The sequence below is a fragment of the Musca domestica genome, unplaced genomic scaffold (assembly GCF_030504385.1).
Source record: "Musca domestica strain aabys unplaced genomic scaffold, Musca_domestica.polishedcontigs.V.1.1 18, whole genome shotgun sequence".
NCBI lineage: Eukaryota > Metazoa > Arthropoda > Insecta > Diptera > Muscidae > Musca > Musca domestica.
The window spans coordinates 2287734-2313543 of record NW_026712238.1 but is presented as its reverse complement, the minus strand read 5'-3'; the positions used below and the strand labels follow the sequence as shown (position 1 = coordinate 2313543).

The 25810-nt window shown below is 33.5% G+C and overlaps 1 protein-coding gene and 1 long non-coding RNA gene across 3 annotated transcripts in view; one reads left to right on the top strand and one right to left on the bottom strand.

The window, feature by feature from the left end:
* Positions 1–9141, top strand: part of LOC101889053 (myb-like protein Q) — a 283906-nt gene extending 274765 nt beyond the window's left edge. For both annotated transcript variants that reach the window (XM_005179993.4, XM_005179994.4), the window contains exon 8: positions 7139–9141. In XM_005179993.4, the coding sequence (XP_005180050.1) occupies positions 7139–7246 (108 nt within the window). In that variant the 3' untranslated portion in view covers positions 7247–9141. The remainder of the gene's footprint in view (positions 1–7138) is intronic.
* A 2043-nt stretch (positions 9142–11184) lies between these two features.
* LOC109611995 (uncharacterized) overlaps positions 11185–25810 on the bottom strand; it is a 61628-nt gene continuing 47002 nt past the window's right edge. The window contains exon 2 of the long non-coding RNA XR_002194245.2: positions 11185–11343. This is a non-coding gene — a long non-coding RNA (uncharacterized LOC109611995). The remainder of the gene's footprint in view (positions 11344–25810) is intronic.

Genomic DNA, 25810 nt, shown 5'->3' with positions numbered 1-25810 from the left:
AGAACAATGCATATAATTTAATGTTTCAAGTTCATTTCATATAAATTTAAACTGCTAGTATGCCTCAAATGGTCAATTCACTTATGAACTTTAACGTAGCACACATCTAAGCGACCATTTGATCGAACGTGAAATAAAATTATCACCGAACTAGCTTCTCAATAATTCCATGAACACTGTCCAGTGGCACTGACTTGTTGAAACTAAAAAAAATGGATATCATATCTAAGTAGCACTCGGCATTCCCAGTTACGTTGCGATTCGTAGCATTTTTGAAGAAGTAAGGTCCAATGATGCCACCAGCCCATAAATCGGACAAAACTGTATTTTTATACCCTCCACCTTTAAAAGGAGGGTATATTAACATTGTCATTCCGTTTGTAACATCCATAAATATTCGTCGTATAAAAATTCTAATTCTAATTCATAAAATTCTAAGTAAAATTCTACAGCCACCATTATTTGACATAGAGCCTCAAAATTTAGCAGAACAGTTTTTATTGTGTCTAGGACAATTGGTATTGAAAATGAAATATATCGGTCCACGTTTTGATATAGACGCCATATAACGGTACCTCCCGATATTCGGTATTTCGATGATTTTAGCGACATTATTCACCGGAATTGTTTCAAATTTTGTATTTGAAGTTCGAAACGGATACTACAGCTTGTAACAGAAAATTGTGTGTGCAGGTCCATGTCTTCGTATGGCCCTCATATAACGATACCTCCCGATATTCGGTATTTTGATGATTTTAGCGACATTATTCACGGGTATTGTAGGAATTGTAGGTCCACATATCTGTATCGCCCCAATATAACGGTTTCTGCATATATTGTTAGCTTTCAATCGACAATTCTGCCCCATCCATAAACAGAGGCCTTTCTAACTTTTTGTACCATTTAATTTTGAATTTTTAAAAATGCGACAATTCTAGATTTACCTTTTTATAAAATACGTCGCACAGCATTATTCACCTTGAGAACTTTTTAGATCCAAACTGATCACCAATGACCAGAGCACAATGCTATCCCCATTCTTAAATTTTGCACAAACTTCCTATGGGGAAAATAATATTTCCTCAAATTCAATATTTCCTCATTCGATTTAATTCATTCCCACTAATATTTAAATACAAATATTTTCCTACATGTTGAATTTTTTTCCTGATCAGACCTCGACATTGTGTGTTTTCGCATTTGTGTGGACATGCTTGTTTATATGATTGTGTTTTAATATAACCACAACGAAGTTTTCATTTTTAATAAAATATATAAACAAAATTCTAACACACCAACAAACAAAAACACCAAAAGAGCTTTCCATGGGGGGACCCAGCCAACGAGATGAAACGAACGTTGCTGGTGTTTTTGTTGGCTTTGTTTATTTCAGTAAATCTGTGTATTTTGTATGTGTGCGTGACTAAGTTGATTTTGATGTATATACACACACACATCCACACAAACAAATGCACACAGGGAGTATAAAATCATGGACAAATATTTTGTGAAATGAACATTTAAATCGTTTTAAAACTTGTGTGATAACTCATCACAGGTCAATTGTTTTGAATGTGAGAAGAGGAAAAAATGGGGAAAATAAAATTGAAATTGAAATTCAACCTGATGCATTTTTCAGTGATTCATTTATGTTATAAAAATTAACATTTCAAATCGAAAAGTTAGTTATTTAAGCGAAATATATATCCATTCTGAAATACTATCCAGTGCAATTTAAATGTCATAATTGTCCCATTTGCTGGACAATAAAAAATGTGACACACAACTATTTGAATAACATAGTTTTGTTTCCGCTCAAATAGCATCAATTTAACCTCTCTGTCTCTCTCTTTGTGTGTGTTGAGGATAGCTGTGTCAATTGCGCTCATGTTGCATCACCGTTTATAACAATATTTGCTGTCGTCGTCCTGCTTTTGTAACACTTAAATATTCTTTTTTTCCCTCATTCTCTTTTTATTTCACTTGGGGTTCCCTCTGGTTGTTTTATGTTCCTTGGTTATGCTTCAATGTTTTTTTTCAACGATATCGAAACAACGAAAAACCTCCAGTCTTGGCATTAATGCTGCTGGAATCTCGTTAACAGCAAAGGATGTTGACGTTTGGGGTATTTGCTTAATGCAAGGGTATAAAATATGTTAAGCATCTACAAATGAGATGGTGTGAAATCTTAAGACAATTTTCTTTTGTTAGCATTTACAACTCAAGCTTAGATTGAGAAGCTGCCAGCTTCCATAATAGCGTTCGCTGTTTTTTCCTTCTTTCTCTCCCTCTCTCTCACTCTCTCTGTTTTGCCTTGAAAAATATTTATTTTGTATTTTTCTTATTCCGGGTTTCTCTTGGGGAGGAAATGTTTTGTATTTAAATTGAATGTCATATCTTCCATAATAGAATGCGCGTTGACAATTTTATCTTCAGGCTTAGTTATTTGCGGAATTGATTTGGATTTTTCAGAAGTGGAAATTGTTTTGAATTTCAATTTTTTCCGCAACAAAATTTGTTTTATAGTGATTTTTATCATGGCTTGTTTTCGTGGTTTAAATTTGTACTTAATATTTCGCTTAAATGTTGGGAAAAATTTTAATATCTCTTTAATAAAGGCTATTTAACAATACTCTTATGTATACAGGATATTTTAGAGAACTCCCAACATTACATTCATGAATAGCGCAGTATTCTATGGAAAAGTCCCTCGCCCCATATTGCATAGACGCTATATTGTATATTCCATATAACGACACCTTCATTATTTTCGGAATTTTATAGGTTTTGGTCTCGATTTGACATTTTAACTCCTCGCAAAATATATTCAATGCAGGTCGACTTTTGCCATTTTTTTGTTATAGCCATCATATGTAGCCTGATTATCGGAATTTTTAAGGTTTCTGCGTTATTTGGACATTTCGGGATCTCAGTGTGTAATTTAACTTCTCACAAAAATAGTCAATATAGGTCCAATTTTTGAGATGGTCCTCATATAACTGTATCTTCTAATTTTCGGTATTTCAAAGGTTTTGGTTCTATTTTCAAACCAAAGCAGCTATAATTTTATATATTTGAACTCCTCGCCAAAAAATATTCAATGTGGGTCCACTTTCTGCTATAATCCGCAAATAACGGAATCATTAACTTCCAAAGAAATAAGCTGAAATTTGACATTCCCCGTTCTTTGTGGGCAGATTAACTCCCCAAATAGTCGATATAGGTTAGTCCCAATATAACTTAACTTTTTTATCCCGATTTAACAATAAGTCAAGTTTTTACCTGCAGAAAGTATGAAAAGTTCGGCACGGGTCAGCCAATGAGCATTTTGGCATTTTGAGGAGAATTATTCGTGATGGAATTCAAGCGTGCTAGTGTGATTTCTTTATATTTGACTGGAAAACCACAAGTGGGTATCGTTAGAGCACTCCAGCATTTATATGTGAATAAATCTTTTGTGTCTCATACCATTGCTCCTTACCGTGATAGTGGTAGCGTAGCCTGACGTCAAGGAAGTAGACGGTTTGAAAAGTAAAAAAGCGACTTGATCGAAACCTTCGTCGCAGTGCCCGAAAAATGGCTAGTGAGCTCAATATATCGCAATATTCCATTCTGCAAATATTGAACAAAGAGCTCGGGGTAAAGCCATTGAAATTCCAAAAAGTGCAAGAACTTAAACCGCAACAGAAAGAAAGTAGACTCAAACGAGCTAAAAGTTGCTTCGCTTGGTCGAAAGTGGTGAACTGCCGAATTTGGTTTTCTCCGATGAGACAACATACGTTGTCCAGCAGTTTGTGAACAAACAAAATGATCGTGTTTACTTGCCAAAGAGGTCACCTTCGTTTGGCAACCAGAACTCCAGCGCCGGTCATGGTAATGGTGTGGCCCGCCATAACAGCTGATGGTCGCTCTCCACTCGTATTAATCGACCAGAATAAATACCGAATATTATCGTGAAAATATTCTGAAGGGTGCATTAAAGCTTTGGGCACGCAAACATTTTGGCCGCAGAGCTTGGACATTCCAACAGGACTCAGCGCCATCGCACTCAGCACGCGCCACCCAAGAATGGTTGCAAAATGAGTTTCCTCGCTTCATTTCCAGCGCACAATGGACACCAAAATCTCCGGATACCAATCCGTTGGACTATTGAGTCTGGAGTATTTTGAAAAGCAAGGTTGCCACTAGAAAATACCAAAGTATCGATCACCTCAAGCAAGCACTTCGCCCAGAATGGACCAAATACCGCAGAGCAACATTCGGGCAGCATGTGACGGTTACATTGGCCGTTTGAAGACCATAATTCGTGCCAAAGGTGACCAATTCGAACAAATCTAAACTTATTCTAAAATTTGATTCTATTTCCGACAGTTTTTGCTTTCATCCAATAAAATTAAAAAAACAAGTAAGCAAAGGCTACAGTCGAGCGGGGCCGACCGTTGAATACCCTACAACACTATAATAAGTGATATAGTTTATATAGGCGAGATACTCGAAAGAATTCCACAAGATATTGTGACAAATTATAAAAGAAAACCATCAGGTTTCGTTCTCTAATTTTCGAATAATAGCAACTTAAGCTAATTTGCTCATTTCCAATTTATTGGTAGATGTTGCACGTAAATGGTCTTCCTAGATCTGGAACCAATATTTCCCAAAGACCTATAATCTGTCAGAAGTGGCAAAAGATTAACATTTATTATTGGTTTTTGACTGAAACGCATCTATATGAGATACAGACATTGGAATATATTCTTCCACGAAATCAGCGTTAACGAAATAGTCAGAAGTGCGTCTTTCCTGTATTTGTGAATTCTCCAAAAAGTCACTAGAATGGACATTTTCGTATTTTGTCTACAAAAGTTGGCAAACTATTTCCCACATTAAATATTTTTGGATGGTCATCCAAAACTGCTTGGCTTTTTTAATGTCCGGTAACCCCCATTCAAATGTGCGTGAGGATCGGGCGATAATTACGACCTGCTACAGTTTTGCAGTTTTTTGTCCATTTCAACCCCTAGATATATTGCGATCATCTCCAAAAAGAATAGGCTTCTATTCTGACCCTCATCTTATACCCATGCAAAATTTCGAAAGGATCGGGCCATAAATGCGATCTGTATATGATATCCTGATATCCTAACTACTTAGTTTTGTTAGCTGTAGAAATATTACCAAATGTTTAATTCAAAATGAAAATATGCCAAAAATATGACAAAATTGAAAAAAATATGAGAAAATGTTAGAAAATCAATTTTTTCATCTTTAGAGAGATATTTTTATGCGATTTTTTTAGACGTTTTATGTTTCCTGCCAAGAGGCCATTCTGAATTAATGAGAACTGTCGAAATCAGTTCAGCCGATCTCGACATATAAGAGATCTTTCAAGCATATCTTCTTTGATCGACATATATATCGCACATATTTTGCTATATATCCGATTTGTTGGATGTTAACATCAATGTAAAGGTCAGAAGTAACCTTGTCATGGCTTCGTGATTTTGCCGGGATTTAAAATATTCACGGTTTAATGAAAAATATTGAATTTTTTCAACACAAAAGATATGGTCTATTTTACCCGCTAAATATTATCCGATGACCATCCAAATTGGTAGGCTTCTTGCCCGCCCTTAACTCTAGCTACATGCGAAATTCCGCGTCGATTGGTCTATAATTGCGACCTGTATAGCTACTGCAAAATCCGATATTTTTTCAGTATTTGGTCCATTTCAACCCCTAAACATTTGGCGATCATCTCCAAAAGAAATAGGCTTCTATTCTGACCCTAACCCCACCCCCATTTTAAATTTCGTGAAGATCGGACCATAATTGCGACCTGTAGAGTGATTACAAATTAACATGGACAGACGGACAGACGGACGGACGGACATACATAGCTAGATCGACTCAGGTCGGCGAGCTAGGAAGATCCATATATACTTTCCTATGTGGGAAACCAATATTTCGAGGTGTTACATAAATTCTGGCCCAATCAAACTTATAATACCCCCAACACATAGTGTTGTAGGGTATAAAAATTGTGGCGTTTGACTTTGTTGCAGTTTTTTTTATCTCACCCTGTATATACCGCCGAATTCATGTATTTAATACACCAAACACACTATAAATGTCTGATTTCAATGAAATGTGGAATGTGTGACGAAATTTGGTCCATAAATATTTTTTTCAAATTATATTGATATCGGTTCAGATTTGGATATAGTTCCTAACAAACAAAAAAAAGTACACAACATTTTAATTTAGACTACAATCATTACAATTATTGCCACGTCGGAGTCCACTAATACCAAAAAAATATGGTTCAACTTTAAAACATTGCAGTTTCCTCTACAGTTCCTATGACAATTTATAACTGCTCTACAGCTATAATACGCATTCAAAAACGATTGTATTTGCTTTGATCTACTTCACATAAATTTGTTGCGTGTAGCTCTATTAAATATGCATCGTGGTGTGGGGTACAATAAAGTCGATCCGCCCGAATTTTGACCTTTCTTTACTGGTTTATTCTAAAATTGTTATTTCCTCATTGTGGAGGGTATTTATATTCAAAATAATAATTTAACTACTTCATTTTGCTGTTCTCTCTCCCTCCCTCTCTCTCTCTCTCTCTGTCGGTTTTTCTCATTTTTTATTCCTTTCCGAATCCCGCAAAAGATTTACAAAAGAAAATTGTTTAATTTAGCCAGCAGACATATTAATTGATATGCAATGAAGAATTTAAATATCCATCTGTGCTATAATATAATTAAACACACACACATATCTACACACTATCATATCCAACTAACTCTCTTTAGTGAAATTCCTTAACACACAACTTTAATTGGAAATTGTTTTAAATTTACATATTTAATTTATCACCATTGAATATCAACTAAAACAAACCATCAATAATTGTTCGACTCCTAAAATTAAATTTGCAAATACAATTAACTATTGTTGTTGCAAATTATTTCCATAAACATTGTTTTTGTTGCAAAGCACAATTTAATAACCGTAGACGTTAGACAATAATTTCTTAATTGCTGCATAATGTTGGACTAATTAAGTAATATTTGTTTAATTGTATCGTTTTCTTATTCCTCTTCGTCTTCTTCTTCCCATCTCATTGCAGGATAAAGTTAAAGAAGTCTTTGATACAGCTATCTGGGAAGGCTTAGCACCATCTATCTTGCCACCCACACCGGCACCATTGTGGAAGAGATTATTCTGTCTGGCCTAGGGCAGAACTGCAAAACGAGCATTGATTGAGCTTAGCTATGCTGTAAAAGGGAGAAACCGCAAGAAAGTTATTGAAAGTAAAATGCATAAATAATAGACTGATTAATGTTATAAAGGAATATATCTGTTATTTCTACAATTATATTATGCTATAACAAGAAAGTATCTTTGAAAAAAATTATTATTAAGAAGCGAAATGTCATCTTTTTTATTGATTTACGATTTTTTATGAAGTTTGAACCCTTGCTTAAATTTTTTAATTAAAATTTTGCACTTTAATTTTTGTCCTAATTGTGTTTTTAAAAATTGTATTGTTTGATTAAAAATATCTGATTATTTTATGTAATTTGTCTTGCTTAATTTTTTTATTTAAATTAATTTTTTTTATTAAATTTTTGGCCCCCTTTTTTAATATGGTACTTTTCAATTTGATGCTTCCAATTTACTTACACACTGATGTACTTTCATTCATTATTTTCACTTATTATTAACAACATTTGTTGTTTCAGTTAATAATGTTGATCTTCTCATTAATGTAGATTGTTAAAAATTTATTGCATTGAATAATTAATTATAGAATTTTTGTATTCTAGTATTTATAGTTGTTAAGTTGTATTATGGGTCATTCCATGTAAAATTGGAAAATAGAAAGAAATTCAGAAGGCAATCGAAAAAAGCATCAAAAGAAGAAAAAATAAATGCAGTGCTATTAAAAAATAATTTAAAAATTGTGAAAATATGTCAATACAATCAAAGATTTATTTTCAAAAATTAAAATGAAAAGGAAAAAATTCACAGAAAAATTAGAATCCATTAAAATTCTACGATAATCAATTTTACGAATTTTAACGAAATTTTACGAAAAAATATCAAAAGAAGAAAAATTGAATGAAGTGCTATCTAAAAATAATTAAAAAGTTGTGAAAATTTTGTCAATACAATCACATTTTTTTTTTTCAAAAATTAAAATCCAAGGAAAAAAATTCACAGAAAAGTTGGAGTCCATTAAAATTCTACGATCATCAATTTTACGAATTTGATTTTAAATTGAATTACATGCTATGCTAAAATATCAAACAGTTTTGAAAAAAAAATTATAAAAATATGTCATTTATAATTTGTATATTATTAAAGTTTTCTTTTAGCAGTTTCAAATAAAAAATAAATATCAAAACAGAATATACTTAAATTCTATACTAAAAAGTTAAATAATTTTGAAAAAAAAAATTAAAAAAATATGAAATGAAACAAATGAAACATTATTTTGAAAGTTTGAAGTCAAATTAAAAAAACGACATTTTTAGAAAAAACACATGTATTGATTTGAATATTGTGCTAAAAAGTTAGAAAAAATTAAACAAATAAAAATGCCTAATCCAAACATTTTTTTAATAGTTTAATTTTTTTAGAATTCAAATTTGTTTTTCATATTATTGTTTTAAATTAATTTGAAAATTTGAAGTCATCTTATAAAAACAAATTTAAAAAATCAAATATTAAAAAATTAAAATATTTTGAAAAAAAATGAAAACAAAAGTAAAGGCATTTTATGTGAGTTGTGCCAATTTTTGGGAATCTGTCGATTTTTTATTCATTTTTCTTCTATTAAAAAAATCATAAATTCTGGATCTCAAGTCTTGTTCAAAAAAAAAAAAAAAATAAATAAAATTGTTATATAAAATCTTTTATAAAGGGAATATATGATATACTAAATTTAAAAAAATTATTTTTCCTATCTTTCGTGGAACAAGAACTATAACCTGATTTCAAATTATTGAAATATCTCCAACTTGGTTGAACATAAAAAATCTGCACTTTCATACAATTTGCCATGGAATGACCCCCATGTATTAGAATTCATTCATAATTATGCGAAAAATTCTTGTTATAGGAAAATTCTAATTACTACCTAAAAATTTAAGTTATTACAACAAGAAATTTGATTCAATTATAATTTTCCTGTTATTCTCTGTTATGCTTAGTTCATTATCATTATCATTTTTCCTTATTTGCTACTACTTCGTTTTAAGAGTTGTGAAATCTTATCATAATTATCATATACGTATGTCATTATCGTAATTATAAACATATTTAAAACATTTCTATTTTATTTTGTTTAGAAATGTTTTGAAGTGAAAACGAATAATATCAAGAACTACTATAACTACAAGCAAAAACACTCATTCCATCCATACATACGAATATATCAATTTGTTAAATAATAAGTTTTATTTTTATGCATTCATTAAAGATGATAAATAAAATTTTCTCATATATCGATCGATTAAACAAAAAAGCTTGTGTTTTATTTGAATTAAAATAAGTTTCTTTGAAATGATCATTTAACGGTCAGAAATCACACATAAACTCCAAAAAACTTGGCAGCACTGGTAAAGAGGTCGAGACAGCGCCATCTATTGAAACGGTAGATCGAAATTTGGTGATCAAAATTTCGGTAGACCAAAATTTCCTAAAAAAGTGAACCCCTTAAACAATGTAACCACTAGGTGGCGCTGTTCATGCAAATAAAGACATTTATATTCCCTAAAATGAATATTTGTTTTACTTTTTTAATGTTAAATACCATAATTTCGAATCAAATAGGTTTGCTGTATTTTGGGAAGGGAAAAATATTTTTGCAGGTCCAATTTTTAAAATACACTCTCTTCATAATTGCCACAAACGCGATCTGTAGTATATCATTTATGATTCCCGTTTGAAAAATTATACTAAAGTAGACCGAAATGATTTTCAAACTCATTTGAGAGGGACAAAAACAGACATTAAAAAAATTAAATTTTTGCAGAAAAATGTTCTAAAACTTGACAACTTCGCAGGGGGAACAGAACCACTCCCCTTGCTACTTGGGTGAAAAAATAACTACTGGATGAAAATGATCAAAATGGATCAATTTTAAAAGAAGTTTAGTATTTAAACAGTTTGTGATATTTTAAGAAGTTCAAGGGAAGGCTATAAATAGCCCACATAGGGACGAATTTTTATGCCTTTACTATAGGTTATTGTAGTTATATTAATTGGCTGCATAATTTTGAACATTTTTGGATTTATGTTACTCTGGCAAGTTGCCAAAACCTGTAAAAATTCTGGCCAACGTATAGGTCACCCAGGAATTGTGTACCATTTGGACATATTTTGTACGTTTTATATGGAAACCGTCATGATTTTTATTTAGTAGGACTCTACATATGTATTTCGAAATGCATTTCTGTGTACGTATCAGCAGGCTAGGACCCATGAAATACCATTCCTAACATGAATCTTTACCAGCTGGCTTGCAAAAAGAGAGCTTCGAGCAGAAAACCCATAAAATCGCACAGTATTATTTTTTTAAATATAGTTAATTCGGTTGGAAAATATAAACCTCTAAAAGTCTAACTTTGTCATGAATTCTTAAGCAAAATTTTTTTCTTTTCGTTTGGAAGCAATTTAGTGAGCTTATTTCCATTTTTCTGTCGCGAAAGAGGAATATTTATCGCAATAAAAAATTTTCAATTTTCTTCAGAATATTTTTATTCTATTACTTTGTAGCCCGTAGCCCTTTAGGCCTTCTTTAATAAGACGAATAGATTTTTTATATTTTATTTCTGATATTTAAATAATATACAAATTAATTATGCTACTAATTTTGTCAAATATGTCTATACAGCGCCATCTATTGATTAGAGGCCTTAAAGAATTGTCATTTTTTGACTAAATTATATTAAATTAAAAAAAATATGCTCAATTTCGATCTATGGTTTCAATAGATGGCGCTATATTCACATCTTTGCCAGTGCAGCCAAGTTTGATGTAAATTTATTGATCATTAACAAAACAGAGCACACTTTCAGGCGCAAAATGAAATTGATTTTAATTAATTATTAAAATTAATTATTGAATACAATTATTGAGATAATACAATTAATAAAATAAAAAACGTATACAATTTTATTTATTTATTTTAAACGTTATTACAACTTGAATATAACAAAAAGTTCAATAATAAAGTGTTTAAAAATGTAGGAGTAAGTAGTCCAGTTTTATTCCATATTGTAAATGTTTCCTTCTCCATGTTAATCACTTATTTCTGCAGTTCAACTGAAAATAAAAATAGAAAGAAATTTGTTATTGAGCCAAAATGAAAATATATTTATATTCGTATATATGTTAGTAAATAGATAATACACGTTTTTGTTGATTAGATTGACTATGCAATGACATAGCAAATCGGAACAAGCGTACTTTATCGAATATTATCATATTCGATAAAGTACGCTTGTGAAAGTGAAATTAAATAATCCCTAATAACAAAGTACAAAAGCACAAAAAGCATTTACTATAGGTGTACAAACCGTAGATGAATGCTCCAAATCTCTACATCTTTCCCTAAAGCTGTAAATCATAGTTCAATAAAAAATAATTTAATGGGAATAATGCCAGAGACAATTATTTTTTTGTTCAGAGAATCTTAATGAGATTGCATGTAGAATATTACTTTCTTTGACTAACCCAAAAATGTATCCAAAACATAAGCATAATGATAGTTATACCCTACGACACTATGTGTTGGGGGTATTATAAGTTTGATTGGGCCAAAAATTATGTAACACCTCGATATATTGGTTTCCCACATAGGAAAATATATATGGATCTTCCTATCTCGCCGAGCTGAGTCGATCTAGCTATGTATGTCCGTCTGTCCATGTTAATTTGTAATCACTCTACAGGTCGCAATTATGGACCAATCCTCACGAAATTGAAAATGGAGGTGGGGTTAGGGCCAGAATAGAACCCTATTTCTTTTGGAGATGATCGTAAAATATTTAGGGGTTGAAATGGACCAAAAACTGAAAAAAAATTTCTGATTTTACAGTTGCTCTACAGGCCGCAATTATAAACGAATCAACGCGAAATTTTGGATGGAGTTGGAGTTTAGGGCTGGGCAGAAGCTACTAATTTGGACTGTCATCGGACAATATTTACAGGTAAAATAACTCATAACTTTTATGTAAAAAAAATTGAAAATTTCCAAATTTTTAATCCCGGCCAAATCACAAATATTTTAAAAGATTACTACAGACCATTACAGTGATGCTGATAGTGTAGCGAAATAGGATCAATCTGTATGTAAACGAAATTAATGTTAGTTATTCCGCTTATAATTCAAGAACCGCTGGACAATTTTCTTTGACAATTTTCACTAACTTGCAATGGGCTTTTGCCAGTAAAGGGTAAAATCTAAGAAAATCGCGTAAAAATCTGCCAACAAAAAAGTTTTCGTTAAATTTTTTTCAATTATTGTAATATTTTTTATCGCATGCGATATTTTCAATTTGACTTACAATTTTGAATTGCAAATTTTCAAAATTTTTTCTACACCCTGCAACACTATGTTTTGAGGGTATAATATACAGGTCTCAATTATCGTCTGATTCTAACAAAATTTGGCATAGGGGTAGGGTTAGGTTCAGAATTAAAGCCTATTGTTTTTGAAGATGTAAATTTGGACAAAAAATGAAAATTTTCCTGATTTTGCAGACGCTATACAGGTCACAATTTAAAATCAATCGACACGGAATTTTGCATGAGGACAGTTTAAGGACAGGGAACATTTCGAACATTTTGAATGATCATTGGATTATTTTTAATTGTAAAATGGACCACAATTTTGGTGTGAAATTGTTGTGAATACCTAACAACACGACGTAGTAAGTAAATATTGGGCAAATACCCCCGGTCAAATGCCTAAGGGTAACACCTAGGCAGGGCCCTATGAAATTATTTCAAAAACGAAATCTTCCAAAATGGATTTGAACATAAGGGGGCTTCTAACTTATTGTAGTGTTGAAGGGTATCACATGGTCGGCCCCGCACGACTGTAGGCCTTTGCTTACTTGTTTTAATATAATCCTTATCGAAGTCATATCATGCACTATACATCAATGCTATTTGGTTCATATTTGGTATGATCTACTTCACATTCCCAATATAAACTTTTTTCTTACGGGAGCTCTACTATATAGTCATAGTGGTGTAGGGAATTATATTTTTGACCTTTCATTAATGGATTTTTGCTTTAAATTCTTAATGAAATTTGTGGATTATTTTGTTGATCTTTCTTGACTAAAATTGGCTTCACCTTTCCAACCCCAGGACCTATATCTTGCTTCCGCTGGAAGATGTGAACACAAACACAAACAACCAAAAATGGCTGACATTGACGTATGGGGCTGATATGGAGTAATTGACCTACTTCTGTCAAGAGAACTCAAAATGCAAAATCATTGGACTGCAATCAGTGAAATACCGATATATAGGTAGTGAAGCGAGTGGATATTTAGGAAAGAAAAGGATTTATATCCTCCAAAGAATTTTTCCGAAACCTTCGAGATACTTAAAATTGCACGTACCTGGAGACTACGAGTATGCGCTATGTGATTAATTACACACAAGAGCCAATCTGCCGTTTGGAAAATTCTAAGTCGATAGTATTCGGTTAGTAGATGAAAATCCCAAAAGGGTTTTGGGACCCAAGTAAAACTTTTTTGCGGCCCGTTATGTATAGCCTTAGCCATATACAAAGGTTCTTAAATATTTTTCTCTCCACTTCACAAACTGTATGAAAGAGCCTTTTAATTTGATACAGGAATATCGGGTATATGTAGAATCATTTATAAAAATATAGGTCATGTTGGTCAACGTTTTGGTATAGCCCCACATAAAAGTTTAACCTGATTTTAAGATATTTTTATGTGTTAGCCATATATTTCTTACTAATTTCGGCAAATCTTGGTAATTTTATAGGCCCACGTTTTTGTATAACCCTCATATGAAGTTATCCCTTGAGTCCAGCTATTTTCGGTGTCTTGGCCGCATTTTTTAATTTATTTGGCCCTGTTTTGGCATTTTGGGTTTTAACGTATTAGAAAACCTCTTCGCAGATAATTTTAAATGTAGATCAATGTTTCGGAGTAGCGCTCATGTAAAGATACCTCCAGATGTCACAAATTTCAAGGGTCTTGAACACAATTTCCAATCGATTTGGCTACTTTGGGGGTAGAGAACCATCTGAGAGAATAATCTTATCATAGGTATATATTGTGGTATAGTCCCCATAACTTAACTTTTAAATGTGTGTTTTATATTAAAATTATTCAAATCACACTTTTACCAACATCAAATATAACCACAATTCCATCTCGAATATACCTGAATGGCTGGAAATAATTTCAAATTGCATCCCATTAGAATAACTTTTACGAGCGCGTTCAAGCAAATTGTAAATGTTCTCAAAATCAATTATTCTTTAATACTGTAGAAAAAACGAGAGACAAAAGTAAAACTCAAAATCAATTGTGCGTCTAATTTCATTTGACGGAAAAAGTAACAAAAAAAAAAAAAACATAAAGCGAACAGCACTTGTGTGTAGTCTGCCGTAAATGTTACAGAAATTGTCTACCGCAACATTTAACAATTGAAAATAGAAACATTAACAATGGCAGAGTTGTACCTGCAACTAAAACTCGTACTTATGGTCTGGAATGGATTTTTTTTGTTTCTTGGTTTTGTTGTACAGTGCTCGACGAAAAAGGACGAAGAAGAAGAATAAGCACGGCAAACAATCACGGACCACGATGACGCCGTAAGAGACATGATGGCTGGGACAAAAAAGTAGAAACCTCAGAATAAAAATTGTTTTACTTCCGTCACTTAAGTTTTGAAAAGTGTCTGCTGGAAAAGTAAAAGCAGCCCAGCTCAGCTCAGCAAATAGAAATATTTGTCTGTCCACAAAAGGAACCATTATATTTCCAACATAGACAACCAAATATACACACACACATACATTCATACATATATTGTGGTATTCTGTGTGTAGTTGTTGTATCCCTGTCACCCAAGACTACGCTTGTGATTCTGCCGTAGTAATGACAGTAATAACAATGGAAAAAGTGTTGCAGACACAGAGAGGCAACTGTGAACCACATTTGAAGAGCATACCCACCTGATGGCGGTACAGAGGCAGGTGAAGTGGCAGCAAAGGCGTTGCACCGTTATGATGATGATGACGATGACGATGGTGGCATAAACGTAAAACTGTAGTAAATGTTGGCATTCGGCAAAACATTTCGGTGTAGTGGTTTCGAGGAGTTGGGTATTAAAGGTAATATTTGCTAGATGGCGGAATAGTTTTGACTCGGCAGCAATTGTTGACTGTTTGTTGATGTTTACATTTTTTTTTTTTTTTGGTTTAAAGTGCTAAACATGAATGAATGTAGAAGCGAAAAAAAAAATATTTTCATTGTTGAAGCAACACTTGTGGTTTTGCTCGAATTCGAATAATGCAAATAGTTACAGTGAGGTTAAAATGAGGGTCAACAATGAAATTGTCTCGAAAAGAATATTCAAGCACAACTTCGAAGATACGGCATTTAAAGAAAGGGTTACGGCAATTTGATCTTTTACATTACGTAATGTTCTAAAGTAGTAGTAAACTTCTAAAATTGTACCATTTGGTATTATGTGAACGGATAGAGCTAAAAACTTAAAATTTGATATGAGATTCAAGGTTAGTTTAATATATGAAGGTGGTTTTGGAAATGTGTACTTAGTGAGCGAACTGTACTAAATGGTACTGAATTTGGAACACTAGTGAGCGAACTGTCCTAAATGTTACTGAATTTGGAACACTTTGGTTTAGGGTGAACGGATAAAGTTGAAATTTTGAAATTATGCGTTGGGGTCCCTTGTGGTAATAGGTTTGTGATAACGAGGTAGTTTTGGAAATATGTGCTACAAGTGCACGAAAAGTCTTAAATAGTTATGTTAGGTACAATTTGGTATTGTGTAAATAGATAGTGCTTGTTATTTGAAATTTGGAATTAGGTTCGCTTAACATGCACACATATGAAGAGTGCTTTCAGAAATGCTTCTCATAATGGTACGAAAAGTACTAAATGATCATATACAAGGTGAGACAAAAAAAAAATGCAACAAATCAAATGCCATCATTTTTACATGTTTTTTAAATTTTATTGAATGAAAGCAAAAAATGTCGGAAATATAATCACATTTTAGAATAAGTTTAGATTTGTTCAAATTGGCCACCTTTGGTACGAATTATGGCCTTTAAACGGCCAATGAAACTGTCACACGCTGCCCGAATGTTGCTCTGCGGTATTTTGGCCCATTCCCGGCGAAGCGATTGTTTGAGGTGATCGACACTTTGGTATTTCTTAGTGCCAACCTTGTTTTCAAAAATACTCCAGGCACAATGGTCCAACGGATTGGTATCCGGGGATTTTGGTGGCCATTGTGCGCTGGAAATGAAACGAGGAACCTCATTTTGTCACCATTCTTGGTTGGCGGGTTCTGAGTGCGATGGTGCTGAGTCCTGTTGGAATGTCCAAGGTCTGCGGCCAAAATGTTTGTGTGCCCAAGGCTTTAGTACACCCTCCGGAATATTTTCGCGATAATATTCGGTATTTATTCTGATACCACGGTCGATTAATAAGAGCGGAGAGCGACCGTCGGCTGTTATGGCGGCCCACACCATAACCGGCGCTTGAGTTCTGATGGCCAAACGAAGGTGCACATTTTCAGCTCTCTTCAGACCTCTTTGGCAAGTAAACACGATTATTTTGTTAGTTTACAAACTGCTGGACAACGAATGTTTTCTCATTGGAGGAAACCAAATTCGGTAGTTCACCACTTTCGGCCAAGTGAAGCAAGTCTTTAGCTCTTTTGAGTCTATCTACTTTCTGTTGCGATGTAAGTTCTTGCACTTTTTGGAATTTCAATAGTTTTACCGACTTAATTTTTCAGTATTTGCGGAATGGAATATTGCGATAATTTTCGGCCACTGAGACGCGGGTTCGATCAAGTCGCTTCTTTACTTTTCAAATTATTTCTGCTGATGTTGCTGTTTTCTTCCTTCCACTTCCTTGACGTCGGGTTACGCTAGAAGTATCACGGTTACGAGCTATGGTACGAGACACAAAAGATTTATTCACATTTAAATGCTGGAGTGCTCTAACGATAGCCATCACGAATAACTTTTTTCTGGACAATTCTCACAAAAATGCTTTACGCTTGTAAACAATATAATGAGCTGTCACTGAAATAATTTTAACACCTGTCGGACTTAGAATTGGCAGACTGCATTTTTGCATTTTTTTCATGAAATAACGAAATTTTTATTGAGGTCTTCGTTGGTATATGGAACGTAGATATGGGGATGGGTTGGAAATGCGTCCTATGTTTTTACGAAAAGTACTAAATGGTATTAAATTTATATTAGGTGAAGGAATAAAGCTAAGATCTTGAATTTGTAATTTTGGTATCTGGCGTTGAGATATGGAGGTGGTTTTGGAAATGGTACTAATTTCGGATTACAGTTTGTGTCTAGTATGAAGAAATGCAGATTATTTGGAGGTCACAGTAGGTTTCTACGGTTTACATTTGGAGACGTCATAATTATTTTGAATAGAAAAATTCATATGGCTCCATTGTGCAATGGTTTTACTAATATCTTCTTCGATAAACATCAAAATGAAAGATTTTAATTTTTTTTTTAAATTTTGATTAAATAATGTTTTCAAATTGAACAAATTGTGCATTTGAATACTTACAAGTAAAAAACACCTAAGTTCGGCCGGGCCAAACTTTTAATACCCTCCACCATTCGGAAGGAATTTGAAAATTTTCAAATAAAATTCTGAAAATTACCACTTAAATAAAAAATCCTTATATGGGGGATATAAGAAAACGTGAACCTACATACAAATTTTTTTTTTGTATCCATTACGAACTTCAAATACGAAATTTGAAACAGTTCCAGTGAATAATGTCGTTAAAATCATTAAAATATGAATATCGGGAGGTACCGTTGACGAAGACTTAGACCTGCATAAGAAATTTTTTGCCATAGGGTGTCGTACCCGTTAAGATTTTCCAATACGAAATTTGAAACGATTCCGGTGAATAATGTTGCTGAAATCATCAAAATACCGACTATCGGGAGGTACTGCTATACGTGGGCTATGCGAAGGCGTGGACATACCAAAATATTTGTCATAGGGCTACAGGCCCTTTACGAACTTTAAATATGAAATTTGAAAAAAAAAATTCCGGCAAATGATGTCGCTTAAATCATGAAAATACCGAATATCGGTAAAAACGTGGACCGACATGGCCCATTTACGAACTTAACCTGCCTATTAGTAAACTATGCATATATGCAAAATGTTAGACTTCTATATCCATTTGTTCGAAAGATAGTGTGATTACAACATAAAGGCGGACAGCGCTGGATTGTCTTAGAATTTTACGCTGTTCCAGAATATATATACTTTGTAGGGTCTATTATGAATATTTCAAGGAGTTACATACAGTATGACAAGGCTAACATACCCTCCATATAATGGCGGAGGGTATAAAAAGGACGAACACGAACTGTTTCAAGGAATTTATTATTTTGAGGTGAATTTTTCGCTGACGGAGTATATTTATCACCTTTATAAAGGTTACAAATATGCTCCGGTTATTCTTTGGAATAAATTAATTTCAGTACATTTGAAGTATTCCAGGAGGGTCCGAGAGGTTAAAGATTATTCTTGTAGAATAAGAGTGACGTTCTCCACATTTAATAACAATCCACCTACAAATATATCAACAAATACAAAATGTGTTATTTTTCGTCAGAAAGAAAAATCACAATTATTCCATCCAACACATTCTATTTTTATTTACTCCTACATCTGAACAACTAAACATCACTGTACCAATGGGACATGTCTTCTAAATCTATTCTAAGAGAAAATCAAATACATGTGTTTTAGATACAGATACAGAACCATCCAGTAATAGACATATGTATATGGGCGGGCGGTTACAATCTGTAACATGTATTTTGCCAACAAAAGTACTTTTAATAGCATAAAAAACATGTTGGAAATGCTTTGGAGGTTTAGCTTATGGGTCTGTGGGTGGTGTTTGTATGTATATACGTATGTGCCTGTAGATCTATTTTTCTTGTTATGTAAATTACAAAATGAAAGTTAAAAGACTTCAAATAGGAATCCAAAAAAGGGAGAATACTAATAGAGCATTAGACAGAAGAGAAATTAGATGAATTACAAACAAGTCAATGAAGTTAACTAAAGGGATGCTTTTGCTGTTCTTCTAATGGCTTCCTTAAATCATACCGGAAAATATTATAACAGACTTGTTATGAACTTTCATTGGTTAACCCCTTTCTATAGCATGTTGTTGTTGTGTAGATATAATTGAATTAGAATAGTTTTAGAACTCATTTAAAAGTAGTTTATTTTAATACAACTTTTAAGTAAATAGACATTCAAATGGGATGTGATTTTTAAACATCACAAAGGAAGTAAACAGTTAATGTTTAAGGGAGGAGGAAATTAAAGAGTGATTGTATTCAACTTTGTAGGAAGAGAAAAGATTGCGTAGAAGAAATAATAATACTTTTCAAGTTTAGAAATTGTGGATTAATATTAATTACTTATTACAATATAATTCGGATATAATAAAAGAAGTAAAAAAACTGTTAAATTCATTTAGAATATGCGGCAAAATCATAACAACTTAAAAAGCAGTAAGTTCGGCCGGGCCGAACTTTTAATACCCTCCACCATTTAGAATGAATTTGGAAATAAAAAAAAAAAAACAAAATTCGTTAAAAATTCTGCTAAAATCTTTAAAATACCGAATATAGGCATTGTTTGTCATATTCAAATTCGACACTTGAAATAAACGGTGAATATCATAATACTGTATACAGGGCTATACGAACCTGGACCTGCGTAGAAAATGTTCTGTCACAGGCTGTAGCATCCATTACGAACTTCAAACACGACATCTCAAACTATTTTAGAGAGTATTGTACCTAAAATCGTCAAAATACCGCATAGAGGGAGGAACTGATATATGGGGTCTATGCGAAGACGTAGACCTGCACAGACAATTTCCTGTCATAGGCTGTAGTATCCATTACGAACTTCATATACCAAATTTGAAACAATTTTGATGAATAATGACGCTAAAATCATCAAAATACCGAATATTGAGAGGTACCGTTATATGGGGGCCCATTTACGAACTTTTCGTTCGAAAGATCGTTCGTGATTACAACAGACAGACGGACAGACACACAGACAGATGGACATCGCTTAACCGGCTTAGAATTTTACGCTGATCAAGAATATATATACATTGTTGGGTCTGACTTGAGTATTTCGAGGAGTTACAGATGGAATGACAAAGTTAATATACCCTCCATAGTATGGTGGAGGGTATAAACATATCCAATATATGAGGATACGGTTACATGGGGGAGTGGACCAATATTGTCCATTTCGTATTTTACCTAAGTCTGATAAAAATATTTCATTGAGCCAGGTTTGGACTATATTGACTTCTTCCTTCACATTTTGTGAGATATTTAACTACTTTTGTAAAATGTTGAAGTATGCGGAGTTGCGGTTCAGAAAAAATATTAACACATATCAAGTTTGAAAAGAATCGTTGAATTATTTCACAAGTTATGAGATATAAAAGTATTGACAATTTTAACCTTTTGTGGTGGAGGTGCCATAATGGGTGGGCCGATTTCTATCATCATCTCATCAGATCTCATGTTAGTATAAATATTGGAATACACGAAGTTTAGAAGAAATAAGATATTTTTTTGCATTATATGAGGGATATTATAAATTTTGACCCCTTTGTGGGGAGGTACCAGAAGGAGTGGTCTGATATATTTCTATATCTTTACACCAATTTTTTTTTTTCAATAGAAATATTGGGATGTTGGATATTTGAAGATAATCGGGTGCTTACTTTGCATTTCATGAGATATATAATTACACTGTGCTACATAAAAAATAATTATGGGGAGAATCCAGCAAATTATGAAAATAGTGTAAAAAAGAAACGTGTATCGGCGTTTTGAGAGTTTACATCGAAAAGTAACCAAAACAAAGGGGACAAGTTTCCCCTCTTCCATACTTTTAGAAATTTTTGTTCCTTGGAACCTGTGCATCTTAAGTACAGGGTGAGATGAAAAAACTGCAACCAACTTCAGACTGCTGTCATTTCTAAGCTACTCGTCCGACAGCTGTTAAAATTATTTCAGTGACAGCTCATTATTTTGTTTACAAGCGTACAAAAGCATTTTGCTGAGAATTTCCCAGAAAAAAGTTAATCGTGATGGAATTTAAGCGTGATAGTGTGGTTTCTTTATATTTGGCTGGAAAACCACAAGTGACTATCTTTAGAGCACTCCAGCATTGAAATGTGAATAAATCTTTTATTCTCGTACTATCGCTCGTTACCGTGATACTGGTATCGAAGCCTGACATCAAGGACTGAAGAAAACAGCAACATCAGCAGAAATGGTTCGAAAAGTAAAGAAGCGGCTTGATCTAAACCCGTGTCGCATTGGCCGAAAAATGGCTCGTGAGCTGAACATATCGCAATATTTCGCAAGGTTGGCACTAATGAATAGCAAAGTGTCGATCACCTTAAGCAAGCGCTTCGACGGGAATGAGCCAAAATGCCGCAGACCAACATTCGGGTTGCGTGTGACGGTTCGGCCATAATTCACGCAAAGGTGACCGATTCGAACAAATCTAGACTTATTCTAAAATTTGATGCTATGTCCGACATTTTTTGCTTGCATTCAAAAAAAAAATTAAAAAAAAATTAAAAATTATGGCGTTTGACTTTGTTGTAGTTTTTTTTTATCTCACCCTCTACACATGTGTGCACAATTGTAGACTTCTGTCTCAATTATTTCCAAAGATAGAATTTTACGCTGATCACGAATTATTGTTGGGTCAGACATGAGTATTTCGAGTATGGTGGAGGGTATTAAAAATTCATGGAATCAAGTAAAGATCAACTCGCCTTCTCTCACAGTGCTTTCACCCAGAGTACTTTTAATATTTCAAGGATTTTTAATGTCAATCTATTACCTTTATCCTAATTTAGGATTCACCACCGACATGTTGGTTACTCTACTGCGTTATCCTAAAGATAATCCTAACGTGCCAACCCTTAATATGTCAATCACTCAATGTCTGCACTACACCTGCCAAACTCAAACTCTACATCGACACCCAAACAGGTGCTTCAACTGACAATTAATTTGGCAAATAATGTTCAGCAAATAGTGTTAATTATTGAATCACAAAATTTTGACAATTATGTTTTATTTAACGAGAATTAAGTAAATGGCTGTCAGTTTGCTTTGCCAACTCTTAGACAACTTTGTTCACCGACAGATATATTAATATTTCAACTCTACTTAACAATGAACACCAAATCCTAATCTCATGTCGATGATGATAATGATGTTGTTATTGTTTAGTCTAATGATAATGTCTACAACAGCTAAGCGCATCAATGAAAACCCATCATCTGCGAAATTGCCAGACTCTCAGACACAGTGGTCTTTGCGAAAATTCAAAGGAACGTTTCTCGGAACACTCATTAGTGGTTTGTTCTGAAAGAATTTAAAATATTTAATCGTCATACCTCATTTCCGTTAAAATAAATGAATGGATGTCAGTTGTGATGTAAAACAAGTCTGTGCGACATTTAACAATTGTTTTGAGTGTGTCGTCGTCTACCCAGCTATCTGCCATTTGATGATGTTGTACGTATAAACGTCAAGTACACGCCCACACACACACATCCATACACCCACAACAGAGTAACCACAAAGTATTCACTCTCGTACTCGTATGATTTGTAACCACAGTATGAGAAAATCTCTTGGAATTACATACGTCCGTATATGCATTTACATGGAAGCATAGCATTTGCCAAATGGAAATAATGGATTGGGCAGAGGAAAAATTAAGAGCTATTTTTGGAGTTTCTGGAAAAAAATAAAAATAAACTATCAGAAATAATACTTAAATGATATTTAGGTATATTTATAGGATATAAAGGCCAGAGTTGTACGGGGACGACCATGTGATACCCTACAACACTATAATATGTTAGAAGCCCCCTCATGTCCAAATCCGTTTTGGAAGATTTCGCTTTTTAAATTATGTCACGGAGAACTGCCCAGATATTACCCTCAGCATTTTGATTAGGGACATTTTCCCAATATTTACGCACTCCGTCGTGCTATTAGTTGTTGTGGTCCATTTTACGGCTAAATATAATCCAATGGTTACCCAAAATGCCAGAATTCTTCCCTGTGCTTAATTACCTTCTCAGGCGTGTGGATTGGCTTCAATTGTGTGATCAGGAAATTTTTTCTGTTTTTGGTTCATTTGAACCTTAAAATAGCTCTGTATCTCCAAATTTAGACTCATCTATATGATTTGCTTGTCTACGATATTTGGCAATATTCATCAACGAAATCAGCATAAAAAAGCCAGAAGTTGGCCTATTGTGTATTTTGGATATCGCCTGTAAGTAATGTTTGTATTTTTTTTGTCATTCATTTTTCATTTTTTTCATTTTTCATTTTTTCCATTCTACCCACTGTCCTAAATTCTAACTTCATGCGGGATTTCGTGTCCTTTGGTTTCTATTTGTGACCTTTTTAACGGCTGCAAAATCAGGAACATTTTTAGTTGTTGGTCCATTTCAAACCCTAAATATATTGCGGGAATCTTTAAATACAATAGGCCTAGCCCTTTTGAGCCTAACCCTACCCTTGTTAAAAATTTCTTGAGGATTGGACGTTAATTAAAATCTGTATATAATAATCCCAACCTGTGTTGTAAGGCGAAAAAATATTACAAAGTATACACTTCAATATTATAAGTCAAATTGAAAAAATCACATTCAATAAAAAATATGAAAAACAAGTAAAATAGTATCAGTCAGTTTTGCCGACAGATGTATACCCTCAGCCTTGAGATATGAACGTGACAGATTTGGACTATATCGACTACTTCTTGTACTTTATATGAGATATGTGCACATTTTCGGAAAATGGAAATATGCGTCAGGTAACAGATATAGCGGACCGAATGTGCAAAATTTCACAAAAATTTCAAACATTCGTATTCAATTTTATGCGAATTCGTAAATTCCGACAAATTACATATTTGAGGAGATGGATGGATGCATTTCGATGTTTTTTTTCGAATTCTTTGAGCGTTTTGTTTTTAAAAATCTTGAACCCTATGTGGGAGATACCAGAAAAAATGGTCCGATCTCTACCATCTTTATAACAGATCTTGTGTTGATGGAAATATTGAGAAGCTCTGTCTGAATAGAATCGTATGTTAATTTTGCGTTTTATGAGCTTCATGGATACTCAAAATTTTGACCATTTGTGGGGGAGGTACCAGAAGGAGTGGACCGATATATCCCATCTTCACACCAGATCTTGAGTTAGTAGAAATAATGGGACGTGTGTAATATGAAGAGAATCGGATGTTTATTTCGGATACTTTGCTCGTTTTGATTATTCAAAACATAAGTCCTTTGTGTGGGCGGTACGAGAACGAATGGTCCGATCTCTACCATCTTTATAATAGATCTTGCGTTTATGAAAATATTGAGATGTGCCAAAGCTGAATGGAATCGGATGTTAATGTAGTGTTTTAAGAGCTTGATGGATATTCAAAATTTCGACCTTTGTGGGGGAGGTACTTGATGGAGTGGACCGATATTATCCATTTTTGCACCTAACCTAGAACTGACGTAAATATCAAGATTTACAAAGTTTGAACAAAGTCGGATTATCGATTCTCTTTCTGTGCAGAAAATATATATATTTTTTGAAAATTTCGATCATTTGTGTGGGAGGTACCAGAAGGAGTGAACCGATATATTGCATCTTTACATCAGAGCTTTGGTTAACATAAATATTGGCATGTGTGAAATTTGAAGACAATCGGACTCTTATATCACATTTTATAAGAATTGTAGTTATTCAAAATTTTGACCATTTGTGGGGTAGGTACCAGATGGAGTGGACCGATATTGTCCATTTTCACACTTGACCTAGCACTGACAAATATATTAGGATTTGCAAAGTTGGAGCAAAATCGGATTATCGTTTCTCTTTCTGTGCAGAAAATAAATTTTTTGAAAATTTCGACCTTTTGTCTGGGAGGTACCAGAAGGAGTGGGCCGATATTTCCCATCTCCGAACTCGATCTAAGTTTGACAAAAATATTACGTTGTACCAAGTTTGGACTAAATCGGATACTCCCTTCGAGAGTTATCGTGTGCACCAGCCAGACAGACAGACAGACGAACGGACGGACGGACATCGCTAGATCGACTCCAAATGTTCTGAAACGGATTTGGTCCAAAGAGACCTAGGGTCTAAAACCGTTATTTCGGCGAGGCACGTTTTGACCGTATCGAATGATATATACCCTCTGTAGCCATATGGCTGAGGGTATAATTAAAAATATGTCGCAAAATACTACAAACTCTATATTAACATCAGTATTGGCACCTTTTTATGCGATTTTTTTTAGATTTTATACTTTTATGTCAAAAGGGCATTCAAAACTGACAAAATTTGTCAAATTCGGTCCAGCCATTCTGGAGATATAAG